Source organism: Crotalus tigris, unplaced genomic scaffold (genome assembly GCF_016545835.1).
Source record: "Crotalus tigris isolate CLP2741 ecotype Arizona unplaced genomic scaffold, ASM1654583v1 scf7180000019599.1365583, whole genome shotgun sequence".
Classification (NCBI taxonomy): Eukaryota; Metazoa; Chordata; class Lepidosauria; order Squamata; family Viperidae; genus Crotalus; species Crotalus tigris.
The window spans coordinates 234735-256761 of NW_024097615.1; the positions used below are offsets into that span (position 1 = coordinate 234735).

A 22027-nucleotide genomic window follows, 5' to 3' on the forward strand; every position below is an offset into this window, starting at 1 on the left:
GAGTCAAGCTATTCTCCAAAGCCCCTGAAGGCAGGACAAGAAGCAACGGATGGAAACTAACCAAGGAGAGAAGCAGTAAGGAAAAATTTCCTGACAGACCTTCTATTATAACAGTGGTGGCGAACCTATGGCACGGGTGCCAGAGGCGGCACTCAGAGCCCTCTCTGTGGGCACGCGCGCCATCACCCCAGTCCTAAGCCTTCAGCTGGGTTTTATAAAAACATTTTCATTTTAGGCCTCCACTGCCATGTGCAAAAAAAAAAAAAAAAGGTTCAATCAGTCAATTTCAACTTCTCACGGAAAAAAAAAAGATCTTGCAAAGTTGGAATTGATTGATTGAACTTTTTAGTCCCACCTAGTCTGCAGTTACCACCACAGCCACGCCCACCCAACTGGCCACACCCACCCGGCACTCGCCGATGCATAAGTGGGTTTTGGGTTGCAGTTTGGGCACTCGGTCTCTAAAAGGTTCACCATCACTGTATTATAATATCCTGGATCTCCAGGTTTGATATTCCTAGTTCAACATCGCTCTATCATGAGGCTATCAAGACTGTAACCTCATCAGATGATGACTCGCCTCCAGCATGTTCCCCCAATTTACCACCAGTGAACAATCTTTAATTAACGTTTGCCTGTTTTAATGGAATACTTTGGACCTGCCACTCAATTTTGAAGGGTCCCTATGTCACTAAACAATACTCTACAGTTGTACTGTGAGTATGAACATGGGATAGTTAAGAAACAAGAGCAGAATCTGAATAAGACATTATTACCTAGAGGTCTACTTTTCTGTTCTTTTGGTAGAAGGATGGCGGAGGTGGGGGGGTTTAAATGGGAATATAACATTTTGGGACTGCAGCTTCAAAGGAAAAAAATACATTCTTATCACAGATAAGATAGATAACATCATAGAATCAGGGCTGGAGGAGACTTCAGAGGTCATCTAGTCCAACAACGCCTCCTCAAAGCAAGAGGCCTTATGCCATCCTAGTTAAACATCCAGTCTATCAATAAAGGAGAATGTTAGAAGCTCAGGGTTGAAATGGGGGGTCCTGGTTTCTCTCTCAGCTGGGTGGTTTTCTTGAAGATGGTTCATTACCCAACTTGGCCATATCATCAGTGCTAAATAGGCATAAGGCGTGCTCTCATCTGAGCACCCCACTCCCTTCTAGCACTGATGATGTTCCCTAGTTTGGTACTGAAACATCCGCAAGAAAACCCACAAGCTCAGAGAGCATCAAGGATCCCACAGTCCTCCTCCATCTTTTTCTCCTTCTCCACTCGCACTGTTGATGTTCCCTAGTTGGGTACTGAAACATCCGCAAGAAAACTAAGCTCAAAGAGCATCAGGGACACACACACACCCCAGTCCTTTTCTTCTTCCTCCTTCACTGCCTGCTCTTACTCGTTCACTCTGCCTCCCTTCCAGCACTGATGATTACTTGGGCAATCAAACATCTGCAAGGAAACCAGGTCTTCTTCTTCCTCCTCTACCTCTTCTTCTTCTCCTCCTTCTTCTTCCTCTGCCTCCTCCTCTTCTTCCTCTGCCTCTTCTTCTTGCTTTTTCTGCCTCTGCTGCTTCTTCTCCTCCTTGCTTCTTCTCCTTCTTGCTTCTTCCTCTGCCGCCTCTTCTTCTTCCTCTGCCTCTTCTTCTTCTTGCTTCTTCTGCCTCTGCTTCTTCTTCTCCTCCTCCTTGCTTCTTCTCCTTCTTGCTTCTTCCTCTGCCGCCCCTTCTTCTTCCTCTGCCTCTTCTTCTTCTTGCTTCTTCTGCCTCTGCTTCTTCTCCTTGCTTCTTCTTCCTCTGCCTCTTCTTCTTCTTACTTCTTCTGCCTCTGCTTCTTCTCCTTGCTTCTTCTTCCTCTGCCTCTTCTTGCTTCTTCTGCCTCTGTTTCTTCTTCTTACTTCTGCCTCTTCTTCTTTTCCTCCCCCCTTCCTCTCCTCCGCAATAAAAAAAACAGAAGAAAAAAAAGAAGGGCAGGGCCCTTCTTCCCCCTCAGCCACTCCTCCCGTCTGCGAACAGCGTTTGATTTTGGGGGGAGGGGACTAATTTATTTCCAACCGGAACTTTTTCTCTCTCTTTTTTTCTCCCTCCTTTTTCTCTCAACTCTCCCCCCCCCCACGGGAAAAAAACCGCCTCCTCCGCCTCTGCTCCTCCGCCAGGGAGTGACAAAGGAGAGGAGCGAGCGGAAAGAGGGCAACAGCGGGGCTCGCGGGTCCGTGCGTCCCCTCGGGCTTCCCCTCAAGCGGGTCGCGCAGGGCCGCTTCACCAGTTGCCCTCACGGGGCCAGGGCAAGAAAAGGAGCCTGCTCTTCCGCGCTTTTACCCCCCCCCCCGTCGAAGGTGTGTGAGGGGAGGCAGGCAGGCGGTCCTCGGCGCCCTTCTCCTCGTGCGCCCGTCCATCGGTCCGTCCCCTCGGTCTTCCTCTCAGGCGGGTCGCCTCGCGGGCCGCCTCACCAGTTACCCTCCGCAGCGCGCGCGGGGGGAGGGGGGACGAGGGGCCGCGAAAGGAGCCCTGCTTTGCCGCGCCCCTCCCTCAGATGTGTGAGGGGAGACAGGCGGGCAGACGGTTCTTGGCGCCCTCCTCCCGGAGCGGGAAGGTCCAGCGTCCGTCCGTCCATCCGTGCGTCCCTTCGGGTCTTCCTCTCAGGCGGGTCACCTCGCGCGCCGCCTCACCAGTTGCCCTCCTGAGGGGACGAGGGGTGGGAAAGAAGGAGCCCCGCTCTGCTGCGCCCCTCCCCCTCCCTATTTCCCCGAATGAGTGTGAGGGGGGCAGGCAGGCAGGCAGTCCTCGACGCCCTCCTCCTCTCAGGGCGTCCATCCGTGCGTCCCTTCGGGTCTTCCCCTCAGGCGGGCGGCCTCACCACTTGCCCTCCTCCCCCACCCACCCCCCGCGCGTGCGCACGTCGGGGGGTGGCACAGGGCGCCCTCCTCCTCCCGGGGCGGGAAGATCCAGCGTGCGTCCCTTCGGGTCTTCCTCTCAGGCAGCTTGCCTCACCAGTTGCCCTCCTCCCCCCCCCGCGCGCGTGCGCACTTGGGGGGGGGAAACGAGGGCGCACGAAGGCAGGAGCCCCGCTCTGCCGCGCCCCCTCGCTCGGCGAAGGTGTGTGAGGGGAGGCAGGCAGGCAGGCAGGTGCTCCTCGGCGCCTTCTTCCTCCTCCCGGGAAGGTCCATCGCCCGTCCATCCGGGCGTCCCTTCGGGTTTTCCCCTCAGGCGGGTCGCCTCACCAGTTGCCCTCCTCCCCCACCCACCCCCGCGCGTGCGCACGTCGGGGGGAGGGTGGCACGAGAGCGCGCGAAGGCAGGAGCCCCGCTCTGCCGCTCCCCGAAGGTGTGTGAGGGGAGGCAGGCAGACAGGCGGTCCTAGGCGCCCTCCTCCTCCTCCTCCTCCTCCTCCCCCCGGGGCGGGAAGGTCCAGCGTGCGTCCCTTCGGGTCTTCCCCTCAGGCGGGTCGCCTCACCAGTTGCCCTCTTTCTCCCCCCCCCCGCGCGTGCGCACGTGAGGGGGGTGGCACGAGAGCGCGCGAAGGCAGGAGCCCCGCCCGGCCGCGCCTCCTCGCTCGGCGAAGGTGTCTGAGGGGAGGCAGGCGGGCGGTTCTCGGCGCCCTCTTCCCCCCTCCTCCTCCTCCTCCTCCTCCTTCTCCTCCGCCCGGGCGGCTCCTGCGGCGGCCAAACTTCGCGCTGCTGCTTCTGCTGCTGCGGCCAGTTGGCGGCGGCAACAACTTCCTCCCCTTGCGCGGCGGCGGCGGCGGCTGCTACTCCAGCTCCCCATCCCGCGCGCGCCGGCCTCCCCCCTGTCTGGATGAGCGGCGGCGGCGGCGGCGGAGCAGAGCATGGCGCTCAAGCGGAGCTCGTCAGCCTCGCCGGCCCGGCGGCGGCTCCTCTCAACCGGCCGGATTTGTCCTTGGCTTTGGCTGCTGGTGCTGCCGGCCGTGGTGCTGCCGGCGGCCGGGGCTGCCTACCCGCGCTTCTCGCCCTTCTTCTTCCTCTGCACCCACCACGGCGAGTTGGAAGGCGACGGCCGGCAAGGCGAGGTGCTCATCTCCCTCCACCTGGCTGGGAACCCCACTTACTACGTGCCGGGACAGGAGTACCACGGTAAGGCTCTTTTCCTCGCCTGCCCTCCCCGAGGTGGGGTGGGGATGGAGGCAGAGAGAGAGAGTGCCAAGGTCTCGTGGGAAGGGCGGACGCGTGTTTCGCCCGTCGTCGACTCCTGGAAGAGAAAACCCGTCTTCCCCCTCCCCAATATATACACGCGCACCAGTCCCGGGTCGGTGTGATGTCCGACAGCCGGCCCTGACTGGGACTCCAAGTCCCATCATCGGTCCCCGATCAGTGGGGGTTTGGGGCCGGGGGTGGGGGAAGGAAGCTCACAAGATTGGGAAAAGGTGCTTTTGGGTGTGGGTGTGTGGTTGGGGCCGGGGGGGGGGGCTTGGATGGGGCAGGGGAGGAGGGGGCTTTGCCGTCCGGGTTTTTGTAGTCCGGGAGGCGAAATTGGGGAAAGTTTACGGTGGGGGTTTTGTATCGTCTGTACGGGATTCTCAACATGGACACCCAGGTCGTTGGTGGTCCCGAAAGTGGTTTTTTTCTCCCAAAGCAACTGGACTTTTCAACTCTTCAGTTCATAATCTACAGAGATTCCCAGTCATGCAGGTCCTGGTGGTCCCAAAGGTGCTCCCCCCCCTTAAAAAGAAGCAACTGGACCTTATTTTTTTCCTTGGAAGACCTTTGCTTCTCCCCCAAGAAGCTTCTTCTGCAGGTCTTCCATTGATACGACAGCTCTAAATGACTATGGAATCAAACGCCAGAAAGGAAGGAAGGAAGGAAGGGAAGGAAGGAGAAGAAAGAAAGGGGAAGGAAGGAAGGAAGGGGAAGGAAGGAAAGAAGGAAGGAAGGAAGAAAGGAAGGAGAAGGAAGGAAGGAAGGAAGGAAGGAAGGAAGAAAGAAAGAAAGAAAGAAAGAAAGAAAGAAAGAAAGAAAGAAAGAAAGAAAGAAAGGAAGGGGAAGAAAGGAAGGAAAGAAGGAAGGAAGGAGAAGGAAAGAAGGGGAAGGAAGGAAGGAAGGAAGGAAGGAAGAAAGAAAGAAAGAAAGAAAGAAAGAAAGAAAGAAAGAAAGAAAGAAAGAAAGAAAGAAAGAAAGAAAGAAAGAAAGAAAGAACCCGTCCAGTTGCTTTTGGAGAAAACAAACACAAACAGCTCTGAGGTCGCCTTGTATCCTTTCGACTTCCAACACTTCTCTCCGGGTCTCCCCCAGCCCCTTTGGATGGGACCAAGCAGTTCGTTGACAGGGGGACGAGTCCCTTCGCCAGCCCACCCACCCACCCCCTCCCCCAAACCTCGGAAATCTTCAGAAAGGGGCACTTTCTACTTCCAAAGGGGCTCCACTTTCGGAATTGGGAAGCGGGGAGATCTGGAAGATGGGAAAAAGAAAAAAAAAAGTGTGTGTGTGTGTGTGTGTGTGTGCGCGGGGGGTGAGGTTTCTCCTCCGTTTAAGAGAACAACCCGCCTGTCTTCAGAGGTTTTCAAAACCACGCTAGGCTCTTATAGATAGATGACAACGTGCAGGAAACCGCAACCCTAAGACCTTGATAGACAATTACTTCTTGGTTACGAAGGCAGAGAGGGAGGCTGGTGGGCCAGACCCGGGTTCCGACCCCAATTGGGCTCTTTAATTTCCTTTGGGTGGTCCCGAGTCGCCCACTACCCCTCAGCCTGAGCTACCCATGGAGATAATTAGAAGATTAAAAATGGGGGATCCTCCCAACCCTTGTCCCGGGCGAAGAGCGGGACAAAGTGTCCCTAATAATCGCCTGGGCTAGTTAATTCCTTAGCAATGTAGCTGCCGAACCGCCTGGTGAGCTGTTTATCCAGATAAGAGTTTTAAAAGGACTGGTGGAGTTTGAGAAGGAACTCCGAAGAAGAAGACAAAACACGCTGGGGGGATTTTTTTTATTATTATTTTTTTGCCTTCTTGTACGTAAATCCGTTGGGTCGATTCCCCTGGAGTGAAATATTGTGTTATTTGTAAAGAAGATAACATCCGAGTGGGAGAAAGGGAAGAATGACCCCACCCTGAGCCATCAAAGAGATGAAAAATTCTCATTAGCAAAAGGAGGACAGCAAAGAGCTGTCCTTTCTTAAGACTTAACGAGGACTTCAAGGAACATCCAGAGTGGGGGGGGGGAGCCAAAGAGACCCTGCTTTTGGCATTGCCTGTAGGTGTTTGCTGCTTCTTTTAACTGTGACATAAAACGAAAATGACTGATTGTGGGTGGGATGTACGCGTCACGGGTGATGTGCCATACAAAGGCAAGGGGATCCTTGGGGAGGGGGGGGCTGTGCCTTGTGTAGGGATCCCACTTCATTAACCTTGTGGACGGAATATCAGCAGCCCAGAGTGAATGCTATGTTTTTCCTTCCAAGCTGCTCTATGAAGAAAACTAGCTGATTTGAAGGGCTCCCCTTGATGGTCCCGGAGTTTGGTAGGGCTAGCTAACATGGATGATGTTTCTTCGTTTGGGTCATGAAACGTCTGCAAGAAAACCACCCAGCTTAGAGAGCACCAAGGACCCCACAATGATTGTCTTCCTCCTCCTCCTCCTCCTCCTCCTCCTCCTCCCTGCAAATCCCATTCCTTTTAGCACTGATGATGTTCCCTAGTTGGGTCATGAAACGTCTGCAAGAAAACCACCCAGCTTAGAGAGCACCAAGGACCCCACAGTTCTCCCCCCCTCTTCCTCCTCCTCTTCCTCCTCCTCCTCCTCCTCCTCCTCTCTGCAAACCCCATTCCTTCTAATACTGATGATGTTCCTTAGTTGGGTAATGAAACGTCTGCAAGAAAACCACCCAGCTCAGAGAGCACCTAGGACCCTACAGTCCTCCCCCCTCTTCCTCCTCCTCCTCCTCCTCCTCCTCCTCCTCCTCCTCCTCTTCTCTGCAAATCCCATCCTCCTCTTCTCTGCAAATCCCATTCCTTCTAGTACTGATGATGTTCCCTAGTTGGGTAATGAAACGTCTGCAAGAAAACCACCAAGCTCAGAGAGCACCTAGGACCCTACAGTCCTCCCCCCTCTTCCTCCTCCTCCTCCTCCTCCTCTTCCTCCTCCCTGCAAATCCCATTCCTTCTAGCACTGATGATGTTCCCTAGTTGGGTAATGAAACGTCTGCAAGAAAACCACCAGCTCAGAGACCACCAAGGACCCCTCATTTCAACCCTCCGCTACAAATATTGTACGTGGCTTTTCCTGTATACTTGTGTATAAACAGAGAGCAAAGCCCACTCCCTTCTAACACTGATGGTGTTCCTTAGGTGGGTCATGTAACGTCTGCAAGAACACCACCCAGCTCCGCTACAAATATTCTCCTTTAAGCCAGTTGGCTTGATATAGCTTCCTCAGTTCTTCCGAAGAAAATCTGCTTTAGGAAAAGGATGCCAGAGTTAAAGTCTAACTCTCAAGTCTTGGAGGACAGATTTTAAGGCTCTGTTGGGTGGTCTTTGGGATACCTTCCTTTTTCTTTAATGGATCATTTGCCTTTTGGCTTGGAAAAACAACAATCCCCCTCCCAGAGTTGAGTGGTGCCATTTACAGGTCAAGCAATAACTTCCAGAAGAGTGATCAGCCGCTACACACAGGTCCCACCCACCTCCTTGCCCGCCACTATGATTGAGTTTTGTCACTTTATGTGACCTCAAGAAAGAGAATTGATTTGACAATACACGCTGGAAGTGAGTCCTGAAATGCTTTAAAGTGGGTTCAGTGAACCAGTTCAATTTTATTGGAAGAGTCCCACATTTGCCTTTATTTCTCCTTTCATATTTAAATGGAAGGGCTCCATTAGGCTGAAGTGAACGTCTTTGGGTGAAGGGGTCTCTTTTTATGGAGCGGCAAGAACAATTTTCTTACTCAAGGCCTTGCGTTTGTCGTGCCCTCTTCTTTTCTCCTTTTATCAATTTCTTCTCCTTTTATCAATTTCTTCTTTCGTACCAGGTACGTTATTCTCTCCCTTTCCGTTCAGCACTTAAAAGAGTTGAGTATCTGCACAACCGCTGAACTCAACTGATCTAAGTTGACCTCCCAAAAGCTAAGCAGGGTTGAATTTGGTTACTAGTTGGGTGGGAGACCAATGTCTTAGCTTGGGAGGTTGGAAAAAATGTCCTAAAAGAAGGCCTCAGCTACTTGTAAATCCCTTAGAAAGAAAAATTCATGGGCGTGTCCTGGTCTTATAGCACTAGGAATGAACCACCTGCCTCCAGAAGCTGTGAATGCTCCAACGCTGGAAGTTTTTAAGAAGAGACTGGACAGCCATTTGTCTGAAATGGTATAGGGTTTCCTGCCTGAGCAGGAGGTTGGATTAGAAGACCTCCAAGGTCCCTTCCAACTTTATTATTATTATTATTCATTAGATGTGAACCTCAGTCAACTGAACATTATTATTATTATTATTATTATTATTATTATTATTATTATTATTGATCATTACACAGTCAGCCAGATGTTCAGACTGGATTTGGCATTTCTGTCTACCTATCGAGTCCTTCCCAAGGACCTGGGATAGGCAGACGTGGATGTTTGATGGTATTACAGATATCGTCGCAGGATGGAAGCAGTTCCTAGTAAGGCCGCCTTTTGCAATTGACTAATGGCGAATTTGTCAATGCCGATGATGGTGTTCAGGTGGTGCTCCAGTTGTTTTGGGATTGCACCCAAGGCACCTATTACTATTGGTACTACCAATAGTAATAGGCGCCTTGGGTGCAATCCCAAAATAATAATAATAATAATAATAATTATTATTATTATTATTATTATTATTATTCTCAACTTGACGGAGTCTCAACCTTTGAACTGTTGAGTAGCAACTGCTACAGAGAACTCAGTAGGCGGACGATAAAAAGAAGGGAATCTGACACTGAGCTATTGTAATATCCAAATAAATTATGATGGTAAAAGCACATTCCATTGTCTCCAGCAATGTCCTCTGACACACTTATAGAAAAATAAGCATCTTTGCTTGGTTTTCTAAATGTCAAGTGTGTGAATTCACAATGCAGCTCTTGAAGCCAAAGTGAATGGGCATCTCTAGAAGAGCTTTTCCTACAGATTTATTTTATTATGGAGAGATTCATAATAAAACATATTATTCCTCTTTCATTTGGAGGTCCCCAACACCTGTATAACACACTACCAGGATACAGTACAGTCGTTTACCCCCAACCTGATCTTAATGTATTGCAAGGAAGTGGCTTTCCTGTAAATCTTTATTTTCATGTTGTGAAAATCAGCATACCTCAAAAATCTCACATATGCACATATTACGGTTTTCAATCCAGCACCTCCATTTCATAAAGCAGAGAGTACTTAGTATCACGGTCCAAGTTCACACTGCTCTCATTTCCTAAATAGGCTTATATTTTTTAAAGCTTAAATCAAAGAAGCTGAAAAGGGTGGTAAATACATGAGAACAAAGAGGAGGAAAAAAGGAGTAGAAGTATAAAGAAGATTATTATTGGTTCGGTTAATTTATTTTGCTATTTTCTTGATCTCAAAATTTGTGATCAGATAGAATTTGATACGTGTTTATTAAGCCACCACATATACGACATAGCTACTTTCTTACATTTCCAAAGAACATAGCAGGTTCAAAAACCTCGTTATGCACTACAGTCTTCTACATCAACATACAGGAAAGATTATCATATAAATGTGGCAGGAAAAACTGTAAGCAGGTCATAGGAAAATGAAATGCAGAGAGACTAAACTGATAATTACAGGAAAAAACATTGTTGGATATTAAGCAAGATTTCCATGCGCTGATAAGATAATTTTTTTTTAATCACACCATTATGTGTTAGTGTTCAGGTCACAAATGATAGAATTGTGCTTCTTGATGAAGTGTGGGTCAGCTAGCTTTATCACACTACATGTGTCACAAGTTAGGCTGCAAGAGATAGCACTGCATCTCTTTGTGGATTGTGGTTCAGCTGCTTTGTGTTGATATTGAGGTTCTTTTGTTCAGGAGTATCTACATTAAGGCTGTTAGTGCATTTCTCAAGCCAGCTTTACTTTAAATGGATCCTTCTTGTGAATTTCAAAAACACAGACTCTGAGATTTACATTTTTTCTCCCTTTCAGATTATTTTGCCCAGACGTAGAATAGTAAGTAATGAATTCAGTTAGGGGTTGGTTTGTTTTTTTGCATCATCATAGATCACGATATAAAAAAGAGATTCTATCTTTCTGATGAATCTGAAAGCTAACATCTCTTAACTAAAGTTGAGAGACTATTATAAAGTGTACGACACAAAGCCTTCTTTGATTAATACATAAATAGTAAAGGAATAATACATAAATTAATACATAATACATAAATTAATACATAAATAGTAAAGGACTCACTGGAGAAGGGCCTAATGCTGGGAAAGATGGAGGGCAAGAGAAGAAGGGGACGACAGAGAATGAGATGGCTGGATGGAGTCACTGAAGCAGGAGGCGTGAGCTTAAATGGACTCCAGAAGATGGTAGAGGACAGGAAGGCCTGGAGGAACGTTGTCCATGGGGTCGCGATGGGTTGGGCACGACTTCGCCACTAACAACAACAACAAGTAAAGGAATGACATTGACTTGAAAAAAATTGGAATGTACGCACTCCAGTCCTAAAACTGTTTAATGGGATTAATCTCAAGTACAGGTATGTTAATGCTACTTTAAACCATTTACCTGGGAGTGTCTATGGAGATTCTCAGTCAGTCCAGATCCTGGTTGTCCCAAAGATGTTTTTTCAGGAGGCAACTGGACTTTCTTGTTTGTCTTTGAAGACGTTTCGCTTCTCATCCCAGAAGCTTCTTCAGCTCTGACTGGATCTGACTCCAGCTCTTCCATTCCCCACCGTCCAGTCCGAGCTGAAGAAGCTTCTTGGATGAGAAGCGAAACGTCTTCCAAGAAAAACAAGAAAGTCCAGTTGTCTCCTGAAAAAGCACTTGGGGACATTTACCTGGGATTCTGTTGGGATGACTTCCAAAGAAACAGAACAGAACAGAAAAACAGAATTGGAAGGGACCTTGAAGGTCTTCTAGTTCTCAAGCAGGAGACCCTGGACTAGACCATTTCTGATAGATGGCTGTCCAGCCTCTTCTTGAAATCTCCAGCGTTGGAGCACCCACAACTTCTAGAGGCAAGCCATTCCATTGATTAATTATGGATTAATTGTTCTGACTGTCAGGAAGTTTCTCCTTCGTTCTAGGTTGCTTCTCTCCTTGATTAGTTTCCATCCGTTGCTTCTTGTCCTGCCTTCGGGCGCTTCGGAGCATTAGAATTGGTTCCTTCCAGGCTGATTCCTCTCTTGACTGTCCTTCTTCTACAGCAGGGGTCTTCAAACTTGTCCCTTTTATGACTTGTGGACTTCAACTCCCAGAATTCCTCAGCCAGCGTGCACGCTGGCTGAGGAATTCTGGGAGTTGAAGTCCACAAGTCATAAAAGGGACAAGTTTGAAGACCCCTTATTCTACAGTTTGTATTTTAATTGTGATATGTTATTTTAGGGTTCACGTGATGATTTTTTTCTTTTAGTTTTACATCTCTAAATAGTAGGAAAACCTGCTCTTTGTTTCTAGACAGCAGGGTTAGCAATGACTCTGAAACTGTCTGCTGAATAAACCCCTTGAGCTGTGGGTTACCCACTCCCCTTATAAATTTTTGAGTTGGCATAGATAGAAGAATTATACACTGCTGGGTTTGCTGTTTGGGCCAACTGCTGGTTTTGATCAAAGAACATAATTCAAATGCATACTCCAACTTACCTGAAAAAGCATTTGCTTCAGAAGCAATGGGAAAGAATTAGCCTGAGCAAAGGTTAACTTTCAGATAAGGCGTAATTTGCACTCAGAGAAATTTAAAGCAGGAAAGTATGAGAAAGCAATTGCTGTATTTAATTTTTATAAATAACCAAAGGACAAAAAAGAAGATAGAGAAAAAACACATTCAGCAAACAAGGTGGGTTTTAGGGAAGCTAAATGATATTTTAGGGCTAACTTGGAATATGGGGATGGATGGAGGTGTGTGAATTGATAGATGGATACATTTAAACAAAAAACAGTCCATAGCAGAGAAGGAAGAATAAACAAGCCCTTCTGAATTGCACATGGAGACTTACAATTAATGGTTATGGGTAAGCTGCTAGCCTCTAGAACTCTGAAGTTTAAAGTTAACATCTACATGAGATCAAGTCAAATGCATTTTGCCTAAGACAGTGGTTCTCCACCTGTGGGTCGGGACCCCATTTGGAGTCGAATGACCATTTCACGGGGGTTGCCAAACAACACAGTCCGCCATTTTTTCCCTCTTTTCCTTAGCTGTGCTACTCCCTTTTATTCTATGGGCCCGCCAAAAGTCCCATTCTGCAAACGGTGCTGCACCAGTTGAGTGGTCCTTGACTTACGACCGGTTGAGTAGTCCTCGACTTACGACCGGTTGGGGGTCGCGGCATTAAAAAGGTTGAGAACCACTGGCCTAAGAGGACACATCCCCAAAAGTGTTATCAATAAAAATGTAGGGACGTTTTCATTAGTGGATTGATAAAGACACTACAGAAGCTATTATAAATGACCTACAGAGGGATAATACGTTTTAGGGTTCCCAATGTTTTTGTATTCCAAAAAACACACATTTAAAAAAGAGGTATATTGAGTACAGTGCTTAAGTCAGTATAGCCGTGGCCCTGTTTTACGATTATCTTGCTTAAGGGATTCATCTTAAAAGGCAGAAAGTCACACAGATGGTTCCATTTTCTGGCAGGCACTAAAGGCTTAAAAATGGAATTGCTCTTCCATAGTTTCTCTTTTTTTAATTTTCAGAAATGCTAATTTAGCCTTTTTGAAAGGCAAGGTACAACATGCAATGGAACATGTATAACAATAACAATAACAACGATGATGATGATGATGATGTTGGAAGGGACCTTGGAGGTCATCTAGTCCAAGCCCCTGCTCAGGCAGGAAACCCTATACCATTTCAGACAAGTGGCTGTCCAGTCTCTTCTTAAAAGCCTCCAGTATTGGAGCATTCACAGCTTCTGGAGGCAGGTGGTTCCGCTGGTTAATTGTTCTAGCTGTCAGGAAGTTTCTCCTTAGTTCTAGGCTGCTTCTCTACTTGGTTAGTTTCCATCCATTGCTTCTTGTCCTGCCTTCGGCCCTTTGGAGAACAGCTTGACTCCCTCTTCTTTGGGGCAGCCCCTGAGATACTGGAAGACTGCTATCATGTCCCCCCTCATCCTTCTCTTCATTAAAGTAGACATACCCAATTCTAGCAACCGTTCCTTGTATGTTTTAGCCTCCAGTCCTAAAGGCAGCCCTCGACTTACAACCGTTCATTTAGTAACTGTTCAAAGTTACAACAGCACTGAAAAAAGAGATTTGAGACTGTTTTTCACACTTACAACCATTGCACCATCCCCAGGGTCACGTGATCAAAATTTGGATGCTTGGCAACTGACAGTTGCAGCGTCCTGGGGTCACGTGGTCCCCTTTTGTGACTCTGACAAGCAAAGTCAGTGGGGAAGCAAACCAGATTCACTTAACACCTGTGTTATAATTGAACAACTGCAGTAGGAAAGGTCGTAAAATAGGGCAAGGCTCACTTAACGAATGTTCTCGCTTAGCAACATAAACGTTGGGCTCAATGGTAGTCTGGTGTCGACAGAGTCGCTGCTCTGTCCATTTGATAACAAAGATCTGTTCCTACTTTTCAATGTTTTGGCCACCGGTTGATCAGCGTTATGTGGGAAGATAGATTAAAGAAACATGGTATGGACATAATAGCTATGAAGGGATTTGTCAACTGAAGTCAAACACATGCCTTGGTGAATTAAGTTGCCAGACAGAACGTATAGCACCTACTCTTCCGATTAAAAAATACATTATTGGTAAGCACAAGCCACATAGAATTGAACGATTCAAGTGATTTCTTGAGGGACTATGAAAATACAAATTTCAGGATCCAATCTGAGACTGGAGATTTAGTCTTCCAAGTTTTCAGACTCATTCTGGAGCCCATCCTCTGGGAATTTCTCTCTAATGGAATGTGTGCTTTGGACTATTCTAAGTGTAATATCTATGTGGTGCTTGGTTGTGTGTAGCTTTTTAATTGTTGATTGGGGTGTTGATGGCCAGCTATTAAGTCTTTTGGCTGTTGTGCCCTTGTTCTGCCAAGCCCTTGGCTCCTAAGTACCTGATAAGCTGGTGGTAAATCAGCACTCCTGTTGGCTCTCAAGGGGCCCGTTTCCCAGACTTCAATCATTTCCCTGGCTGTTTTTGTACCTGCTCGGCCGACAATCAGAGTAGCAGGGAAATTGAATGCATGTCTCTGTTCATTGCAATGTAAAAGTTTCAATTTTAGTCGAGGAGATTAGCTATCCAGGTAAAAATAAATAACATGCAGGATAAACAAAGGCAAAAAGTAACGTTAGCACTATGGAGCTCAAGCAATTAAAAGACAGCTTTTAAAACTAAGGGTTGAGTGAAGTGAAGATCTCGGCTGGTGGATTTAAATGTTTAGAGTGTCTGGATTTGGCACCGTCAACAAAAGCAGGGATTGCGCGAGAAAAGCTAGCTGGCTCTACCCAAATCAGGACATGTAAAGTTTGGGAATTAGGATAACCCACAAAAAAGAAGTCTGTTTTTTGCAAAGAACAGCGTCTCAGACACTTGTGGAGGCCTGTCTCTTGCTGTTGGGCGATATTTAGCAGAAAAAGAAAGGAAGTAAAAGAAGAGGCATTCTAGAGGGACCTTTTGTTGGATATTTTTGGGACTATGTGACATCCAGGAAAGCAGCAGATTGGGGGGGGGGCTTCCTTTCTCTGGGAAAGATTGGGGAACCTTAAAGCTGTGGACTGCTCAACTTGTTGACTTCAAAGGTGGGTCCCTTTGCCAAATGAAACGAGCAACAGGAACAACTGCTGGAGCTTGTTCTGTCAAGATTTAACTCATCGCAACAGAAAGCACACCTGGCACAAAGACAGCGTAGGGGAAAAAAACAACAACATCAGGACATATTCAGGAAATATGTGTGTGATCCTTCAGCATACGGTATTAACCTTGTGAACTCAAAAGCTTCCTCCTTCCGTGATGTATTCAAGATGGACAGTGAATAATATTTATATGTGTTTGATGTTTTAGGGAAGGGCAGTGGACAGTGGCTTAAAACTTAATTGTAATAGAAATTCCGTGTATTAAAGGTTGGTGTGTGTTGGATGCGTATGTCCACAGTTTTTCTTGATCTTGGCTGGAGAAAAAATGATGATGATAATGATGATGATGATGATGATGGAGGAAGGGACCTTGGAGGTCATCTAGTCCAACCCCCTGCTCAGTTAGGAAACCCGATACCATTTCAGACAAATGGCTGCCCAGTCTCTTCTTAAAAACCTCCAGTGTTGGAGCATTTACCGCTTCTGGAGGCAGGTTGTTCCACTGGTTAATTGTTCTCACTGTCAAGAAGTTTCTCCTTAGTTCCAGGTTGCTTCTCTCCTTGATTGGTTTTCATCTGTTGCTTCTTCTCCTGCCTTCAGGGGCTTTAGAGAAGAGCTTGACTACCTCTTCTTTGGGGCAGCCCCTGAGATATTGGAAGACTGCTATCCTGTCCCCCCTGGTCCTTCCTTTCATTAAACTAGACAGACCCAATTCCAGCAACCGTTCTTCATATGCTTTAGTCTCCAGTCCCCTGATCATCTTTGTTGCTCTTCTCTGTACTCTTTCCAGAGTCTCAACATCTTTTTTACATCATGGTGACCAAAACCAGGTGCCATATTCCAAGTGTGGCCTTACCAAGGCATTGTAAAGTGGAATCAATGCTACACATGGATTGTGAAGTGTTCAATCATGAAGTGAATTCAGTTCTGTGAGTTGAACCCAAAGGTGCTTTTCCAAAAGGCAGCTCGACTTGTTTTTTTTCCTTGAAAACGAAGGACGAGAAGCAAAACGTTTTCAACGGGAAAAAAACAAGAAAATCTAGTTGCTTTTTGGAAAAGCACCTTTGGGACAACCGTGACCTGGATGACTTGAGAATCTCCAGAGACAATGAGATGTTGAGACTTTGGAAAAAATTCAGAGAAGACCAACTAAGATGATCCAAGGCCTGGAGACCAAAACATACGAAGAACGGCTGCGGGACTTGGGCTTGGCTAGTCTAAAGAAAAAGAAGAAACAGGGGAGACATGATAGCAGTATTCCAGTATCTGAGGGGCTACCACAAGGCAGAGGGGGCCAGGTTGTTCACCAGAGCACCAGAGGGAAGGACGAGAAACAACGGTTGGAAACTGATCAAGGAGAGAAGCAACCTGGAATTAAGGAGAAACTTCCTAACAGTGAAGACAATCAACCAGTGGAACAGCTTGCCTCCAAAAATCATGGGTGCTCCATCACTGGAGATTTTTAAGAAGAGGCTAGACAGTCACTTATCTGAGATGGTGTAGGTTCTCCTACTTCAGCAGGGGGCTGGACTAGAAGACCTCCAAGGTTCCTTCCAGCTCTATTCTATTCTGTTTTGGGAGTGGAAGTCCACACATCTTTTAAAGTTGCCAAAGTTGGAAAAAAAAACTGGTCTACACTGTCAGTAACGCTGCAAATTTTCCTTTCTGTCTCTTGTGGGAAGTTCTTTTCTGTCTTATCAGATATGTAGGGGCTGATCATATTCAGCTCTAATGTCTCTTATATATTATCTAAAAAAAAAAAAAAACCACAGCTGCATGTTAGACCAAGTGACATCCCGTAGTTAAAAAAGGGAGCCAGAGAAAGTCATGAGGTTATAAATTACATAGGGATGTAAATCTGTCCTTTGAGTGAGCAGGAACACCTCACGTTTATCTCCATTGCTTTGTTTCCCTTCATCCAAACCATGACTAATATCAGACACCGTTTTTGGGATTTAAGTAGATTTCTGGCATTTTGATCTTCAATTATTTTTAGCCACAGGTGGAAAGATATTGACTCGATTCCAGATTTATTTATTTATTTTTACTTTGGGAAAAAAAGAGTAGATCTAGCATACCCAGTTCTGAGGGTCAAAAAACCCATTTATCTTTAGAGATTTACTTTCCAGAGTCCTTGCTTACTCAGAGTGTTGAAAAAAAAAACACCATCTCTGATGCTCTTTTAATTAACTATGCAACCAGATAAAATGTTTGCAGTCTCTGAAACGACAAGATGGATAAGTTGTATTAAATTAGCGGAGAGTAAAGAGAATGCAGATTCTAGGCCAAGAATATCAATTTCTCTTCACTGCAAAAGAGAGTTGCCCCAGTTTTGACAGCTGCTCTTTGCAGAAGACTTACTGTTTTTCCCACAACGTGAGAGGCTGAAGCTCATGAGTGGAGCCTCTGATTTTGGATGGGGCCGTTCCCAAGTGTCATCCACAGCCTTGAATAGCTTGCAAAGATCCAACTTCGAAGCCTTGAAGAAGTCTAGTGAGCAATGAATCTTGCATGTTAGGACGCAAACCACCAGGCTTACAAATATTATTATACATTTACCATATTTTCCGGCGTATAAGACGACTTTCTAAGCCACAAAAACCTTCTTAAAAGTTGGGGGTCGTCTTATACGCCGGAAAATATGGTAATTCTTCTCAGAGGAAGTGTGGAAAGGACATGACTTTAGCTCTGGTGCATGTTCTTTTTATTCCTAAATACTTTTTTTTACATCACTCTTGATTCCAACTCAGTACATGGGTGGACTAGCTGAAATTGTCTTCTGGATCGATCTGTGTCCTTGCTTGAAAATCGCACCGGAGCCCTGCTAAGCCGGTCTAAGCGTACAGAATTTTGTAAAGCCCAAACAAATGTTAAAATAAACCTTGTCCTCCTTGGATATAACACTGGTCCTTCAATTTTCTTAGCAGTTAAGATTGCTTTGGGTTTGTGGCTTACCAGAAATTTGGCACGAACAAAATATCCTTGGAGCCAGATGTTTACACCAAGACCAGCCTGGAGCCCCATTCTGCTTCATTTGAAACTGTACGCGGGATCATGTCTGGGTGAAAGAATCCCAACAGTGTGTTTGAGACATCTTTGTGTTCAGTAAGAGAGGTTCTAGAATTTGTAAGGTGTGTGGACTTCAACTTCCAAAATTCTCCCAGCCAGCTACGGGGAAGGAGCGGCAGAGCCTGGAGGATGGAGTCAAGAGAGCAATCAGCCTAGAATTGCAATGTGGTCACAAATGGACTAAGCCCAGCTCCTCTTGAATTGCATTAACTAGCACCAAAATGGTGCTACCTCTTAGTTGGACTAGATTCCTCTGCATAGGCATGAGGAATAAATCAGTTTATTTGGAACTTAACTTATGGGCTTGGGTTTTTTTGCACCTAACAAATATCCTGAAAACATCAGAAATAAGAAATGGGTGGAACATCAATCCAATTCAGTCTTGACTCTTTCAACTATTTATTTGCGTCCTGCTTTATCTTTTTACAAATAACTCAAGGGGATGAGCCGAGGTGGCGCAGCAGTTAGAGTGCAGTACTGCAGGCCACTTTAGCTGACCGTGTTCAGCAGGTCAGCGGTTCAAATCTCACCGGCTCAAGGTTGACTCAGCCTTCCATCCTTCCGGGGTAGGTAAAATGAGGACCCAGATTATTGGGGGCAATGTAAATATATATATATATATATATATATATATATATATATATATATATATATATATACATACATACATACATACATACATACATTGCTTACTGGTGTACACCACTTAGAGAGTGCTTGCACTTAAAGCGGTATATAAGTCTCATAAATAAATAAATAAATAAATAACTGTAGCCAACAAAACATCCTCTGCCTATTTTTTCCCACAACAATAACGACCCTGTGAGGTGGGCTGGGTGAGTGAGAATGACTGGCCCAAGGTCGCCCAGTTGGCTTTCGTGGCTAAGCCAATTAGAACTAGAACTCGCAGTCTTCCAGTTTGTAGCCTGGGTGCCTTCACCACTAGACCAAACTGTGACACCATACTCTGTGAGTGTGGAGATCGAACAAAATTTTATGATTCCAGCATAGCTTTTTTCATGTAATAATTTTTGCATTTTCCAGATTTTTTAAAAAAAATCAAAACACTTTGGCTAGGATGTTATTTGTACTTTTACTGCATTAAGTCTAAGCTAGATTTTTAAATGGGAGGTTTTTCCTAACTTTCAACCCTTTTCATATTAGCAGAAAGATGTGGGACTCCACTCTTGTTACGTAAAGCAGGAAGAGAAAAACTATTTGACTCTGGGAATGATATGAGCAATTAGCGATGTTTTTGTCCCTTTTGGAAATTCTTCTTATCTTTTTGTAAACATTTCCTGCTTTACTTGTTTAAGGGAAACGTTCGTTGTTTATTGAACTTTGCCGTTATTTTTGTGGTTCCATTTTCCCTCTCTTAACGCCAGATCTCACAGGCCCTTATTTTGATAATCGTATTGCCTTATCGCGCCAACTCCACAAAACTTTTCTCGCTCTGATTATGCAACTGTAATGTTTTCTCCTTCAAATTAGGCTGAGTAGGAAGCAACATACTGGCTGCAGAAAATATGCTTGCTGTCTGCTAAGACATGGGTCTGTCTTTGAACTTTGGCAAAACAAATACAGTAATTAAACAAGGGGTTTAAAATGGAGTTAAGAAGGGATGCATGAAGCTATCGAAATATTTGCACTGACACTGTATAATTGCCAGTCCAATGATACCGATGTTCCAAACATCTGTTTAAATGATACATCTCAGAAGGACTAACCGTAGCTTAAAACATTTTGCATGCCGATTTGCAAGGGCGATAGAAGTAAGTTAAGGTCTTAGTCTTCCATCTGTACTAGTCCGTTGTAGAGTAAGAGATTTTTACAATTGCCTATTCAGAAATAGCCCCTATGAAAATGTTGCAATGCAGGATGAGGTTCCAGGAAAATTATGTCATCCTTTCACAGCTCAGTCCATCTGGCTCTTTGGCTTTTTTTTTTTCATACAGCGTATTTTTATTAAGCTTTTTTTTTTGGTAGCTCTGCAAGAATGAGGTTCTTTCAAGCTGGTTGATGGCTCTGTTCAGTGGGTCCTGTTTTAGGGGATCTTCAGCAATGATCTTTGCAGATGAACCCTGACAATGGCAAAATGTACCAATCCCGCATTCAATTGGGAAGGAATTATTAGTGTTTTGGATTAGTGGACGTCAACAAGGAATCTTGTTAAGGATGAGAGTGGCTTAGCGGTGAAGACGTTTGCCTCCCTCTGGGAAGGTTGAGAGTTCAGTCCTAGAGAGTGACAGATTTTTCTCTCTTAGGGCTCAATGAAAAAAATATCTGCTGCAAACTCTACGTAGGTGTCAGGAAGGGCATCCGGCTGGTAAACGCTCAGCTCCATACAGTCACCTTGACTCTACTCCAAATACAGGGATTACAGGGTTATTAAAAGGGAGTTGTTTTTTTTTAAATCTTATTAAGAATGCACTTTTGGTCACTGCCAAATTAAATCTGATGACCGTGAAAGATTGTACATCTTTCCAATTTGAAGAAGGTTTCTTTCTTTCTTTCTTTCTTTCTTTCTTTCTTTCTTTCTTTCTTTCTTTCTTTCTTTCCTTCCTTCCTTCCTTCCTTCCTTCCTTCCTTCCTTCCTTCCTTCCTTCCCTTCCTTCCTCCCTCCCTCCCTCCCTCCTTTCCTTTCCTTTCCTTCCCTTCCTTTTCCTTCCTTCCTTCCTTCTTTCCTTTCCTTCCTTCCTTCTTTCCTTTCCTTTCCTTCCCTTCCTTCCTTCTTCCCTCCCTCCTTTCCTTTCCTTTCCTTCCTTCCCTCCTTCCTTCCTTCTTTCCTTTCCTTCCCTTCCTTCCTTCTTCCCTCCCTCCTTTCCTTTCCTTTCCTTCCTTCCCTCCTTCCTTCCTTCTTTCCTTCTTTCTTTCCTTTCCTTCCTTCCTTCCTCCCTCTTTCCTTTCCTTCCTTTCCCTTCCTTCCTTCCTTCCTTCCTTCCTTCCTTCCTTCCTTCCTTCCTTCCTTCCTTCCTTCCTTCCTTCCTTCCTTTCTTTCTTTCTTTCTTTCTTTCTTTCTTTCTTTCTTTCTTTCTTTCTTTCTTTCCTGCCTTTATTACTTTTACACTCAAGACAGCGAACATGTCCAGAGCATCTTTCTCCCCTTATTTTCCCCACAAGAACAATAACCCTGTGAGGTGTGTTGGGCTGAGAGAGAATGACTGGCCCAAAGTCACTCAGCTGGCTTTCATGGCTGAGGCAGGACTAGAACTCACAGTCTCCCATTTGTAGCCTGGTGTCTTAATCACTGGTCCAGACTGGCTCTCCTACCTAGAAAGTATGATTATCAAGCACCTTTTCACGAGGGCCAAAGCCAAAATATTGGTTTTCTGTTTTTGAGTTCAATGTACAAATGTCCTTCTGTCGTTTACATCTTTAAATGGGGAAATCATGAATGTCAGCAAAAAAAAAGGCAGATGTTAGTTGGATTTTGTCCTAAGCAGCTACTATGAGAAACAGAAGCAGAGTAACTAATCACACTGAATTAGTTTTCCTTCGTGATTCGGCCGGAATCCTATAAACCTGTAGCTTTGTTCAGTGACATGTTTGCCCGCTCAGGACTTTAAATTTAACACTCTGAATTCATGCATCGGTTTGTCTGTGAAATTCACAATCACGTGCTAGTTTTGCCTTAGTCCTGATGTATTTTTTTTTTTAAACAAGACCATGATAGCACACAAGTCTTTACTTGAAGCGCATTTTGCCACATCATCTTCACAGACCCTCTTCCTAGGTTTATTAAATATAATCGATTAAGCGTACACTGTCGTGCCTCTTGCAAATTGCTTCTTTACAAAATAGGGAACAAGATCAAGGAGATGCAGGCTGCGTCTCCTTATCTTTCCCTACTTACACATGTGCTTCAGATCATCCTCCCAACAAGGATGTTTGGTTTTAGGCAATTAGATAAGACCTTGCAAATTTCAACTCAAATGGGAAACGTTTAAGCAAGGCTCTTGGTATCTCCCAGCGCAGCACAGAATGCCCCCGTGATAATAC

The 22027-nt window shown here is 45.6% G+C and overlaps 1 protein-coding gene across 4 annotated transcripts in view; it reads left to right on the forward strand.

The window, feature by feature from the left end:
- The first annotated feature begins 3548 nt into the window (after positions 1-3548).
- Positions 3549-22027, forward strand: part of RELN (reelin) — a 276773-nt gene continuing 258294 nt past the window's right edge. For 2 of the 4 annotated variants that reach the window (XM_039363760.1, XM_039363761.1), the window contains exon 1: positions 3550-4097. In XM_039363760.1, coding sequence (XP_039219694.1) covers positions 3833-4097 — 265 coding nt within the window. In that variant the 5' untranslated portion in view covers positions 3550-3832. Of the gene's footprint in view, positions 4098-22027 lie in introns of all 4 variants that reach the window. The other 2 variants (XM_039363759.1, XM_039363763.1) reach the window with 2 other exon arrangements.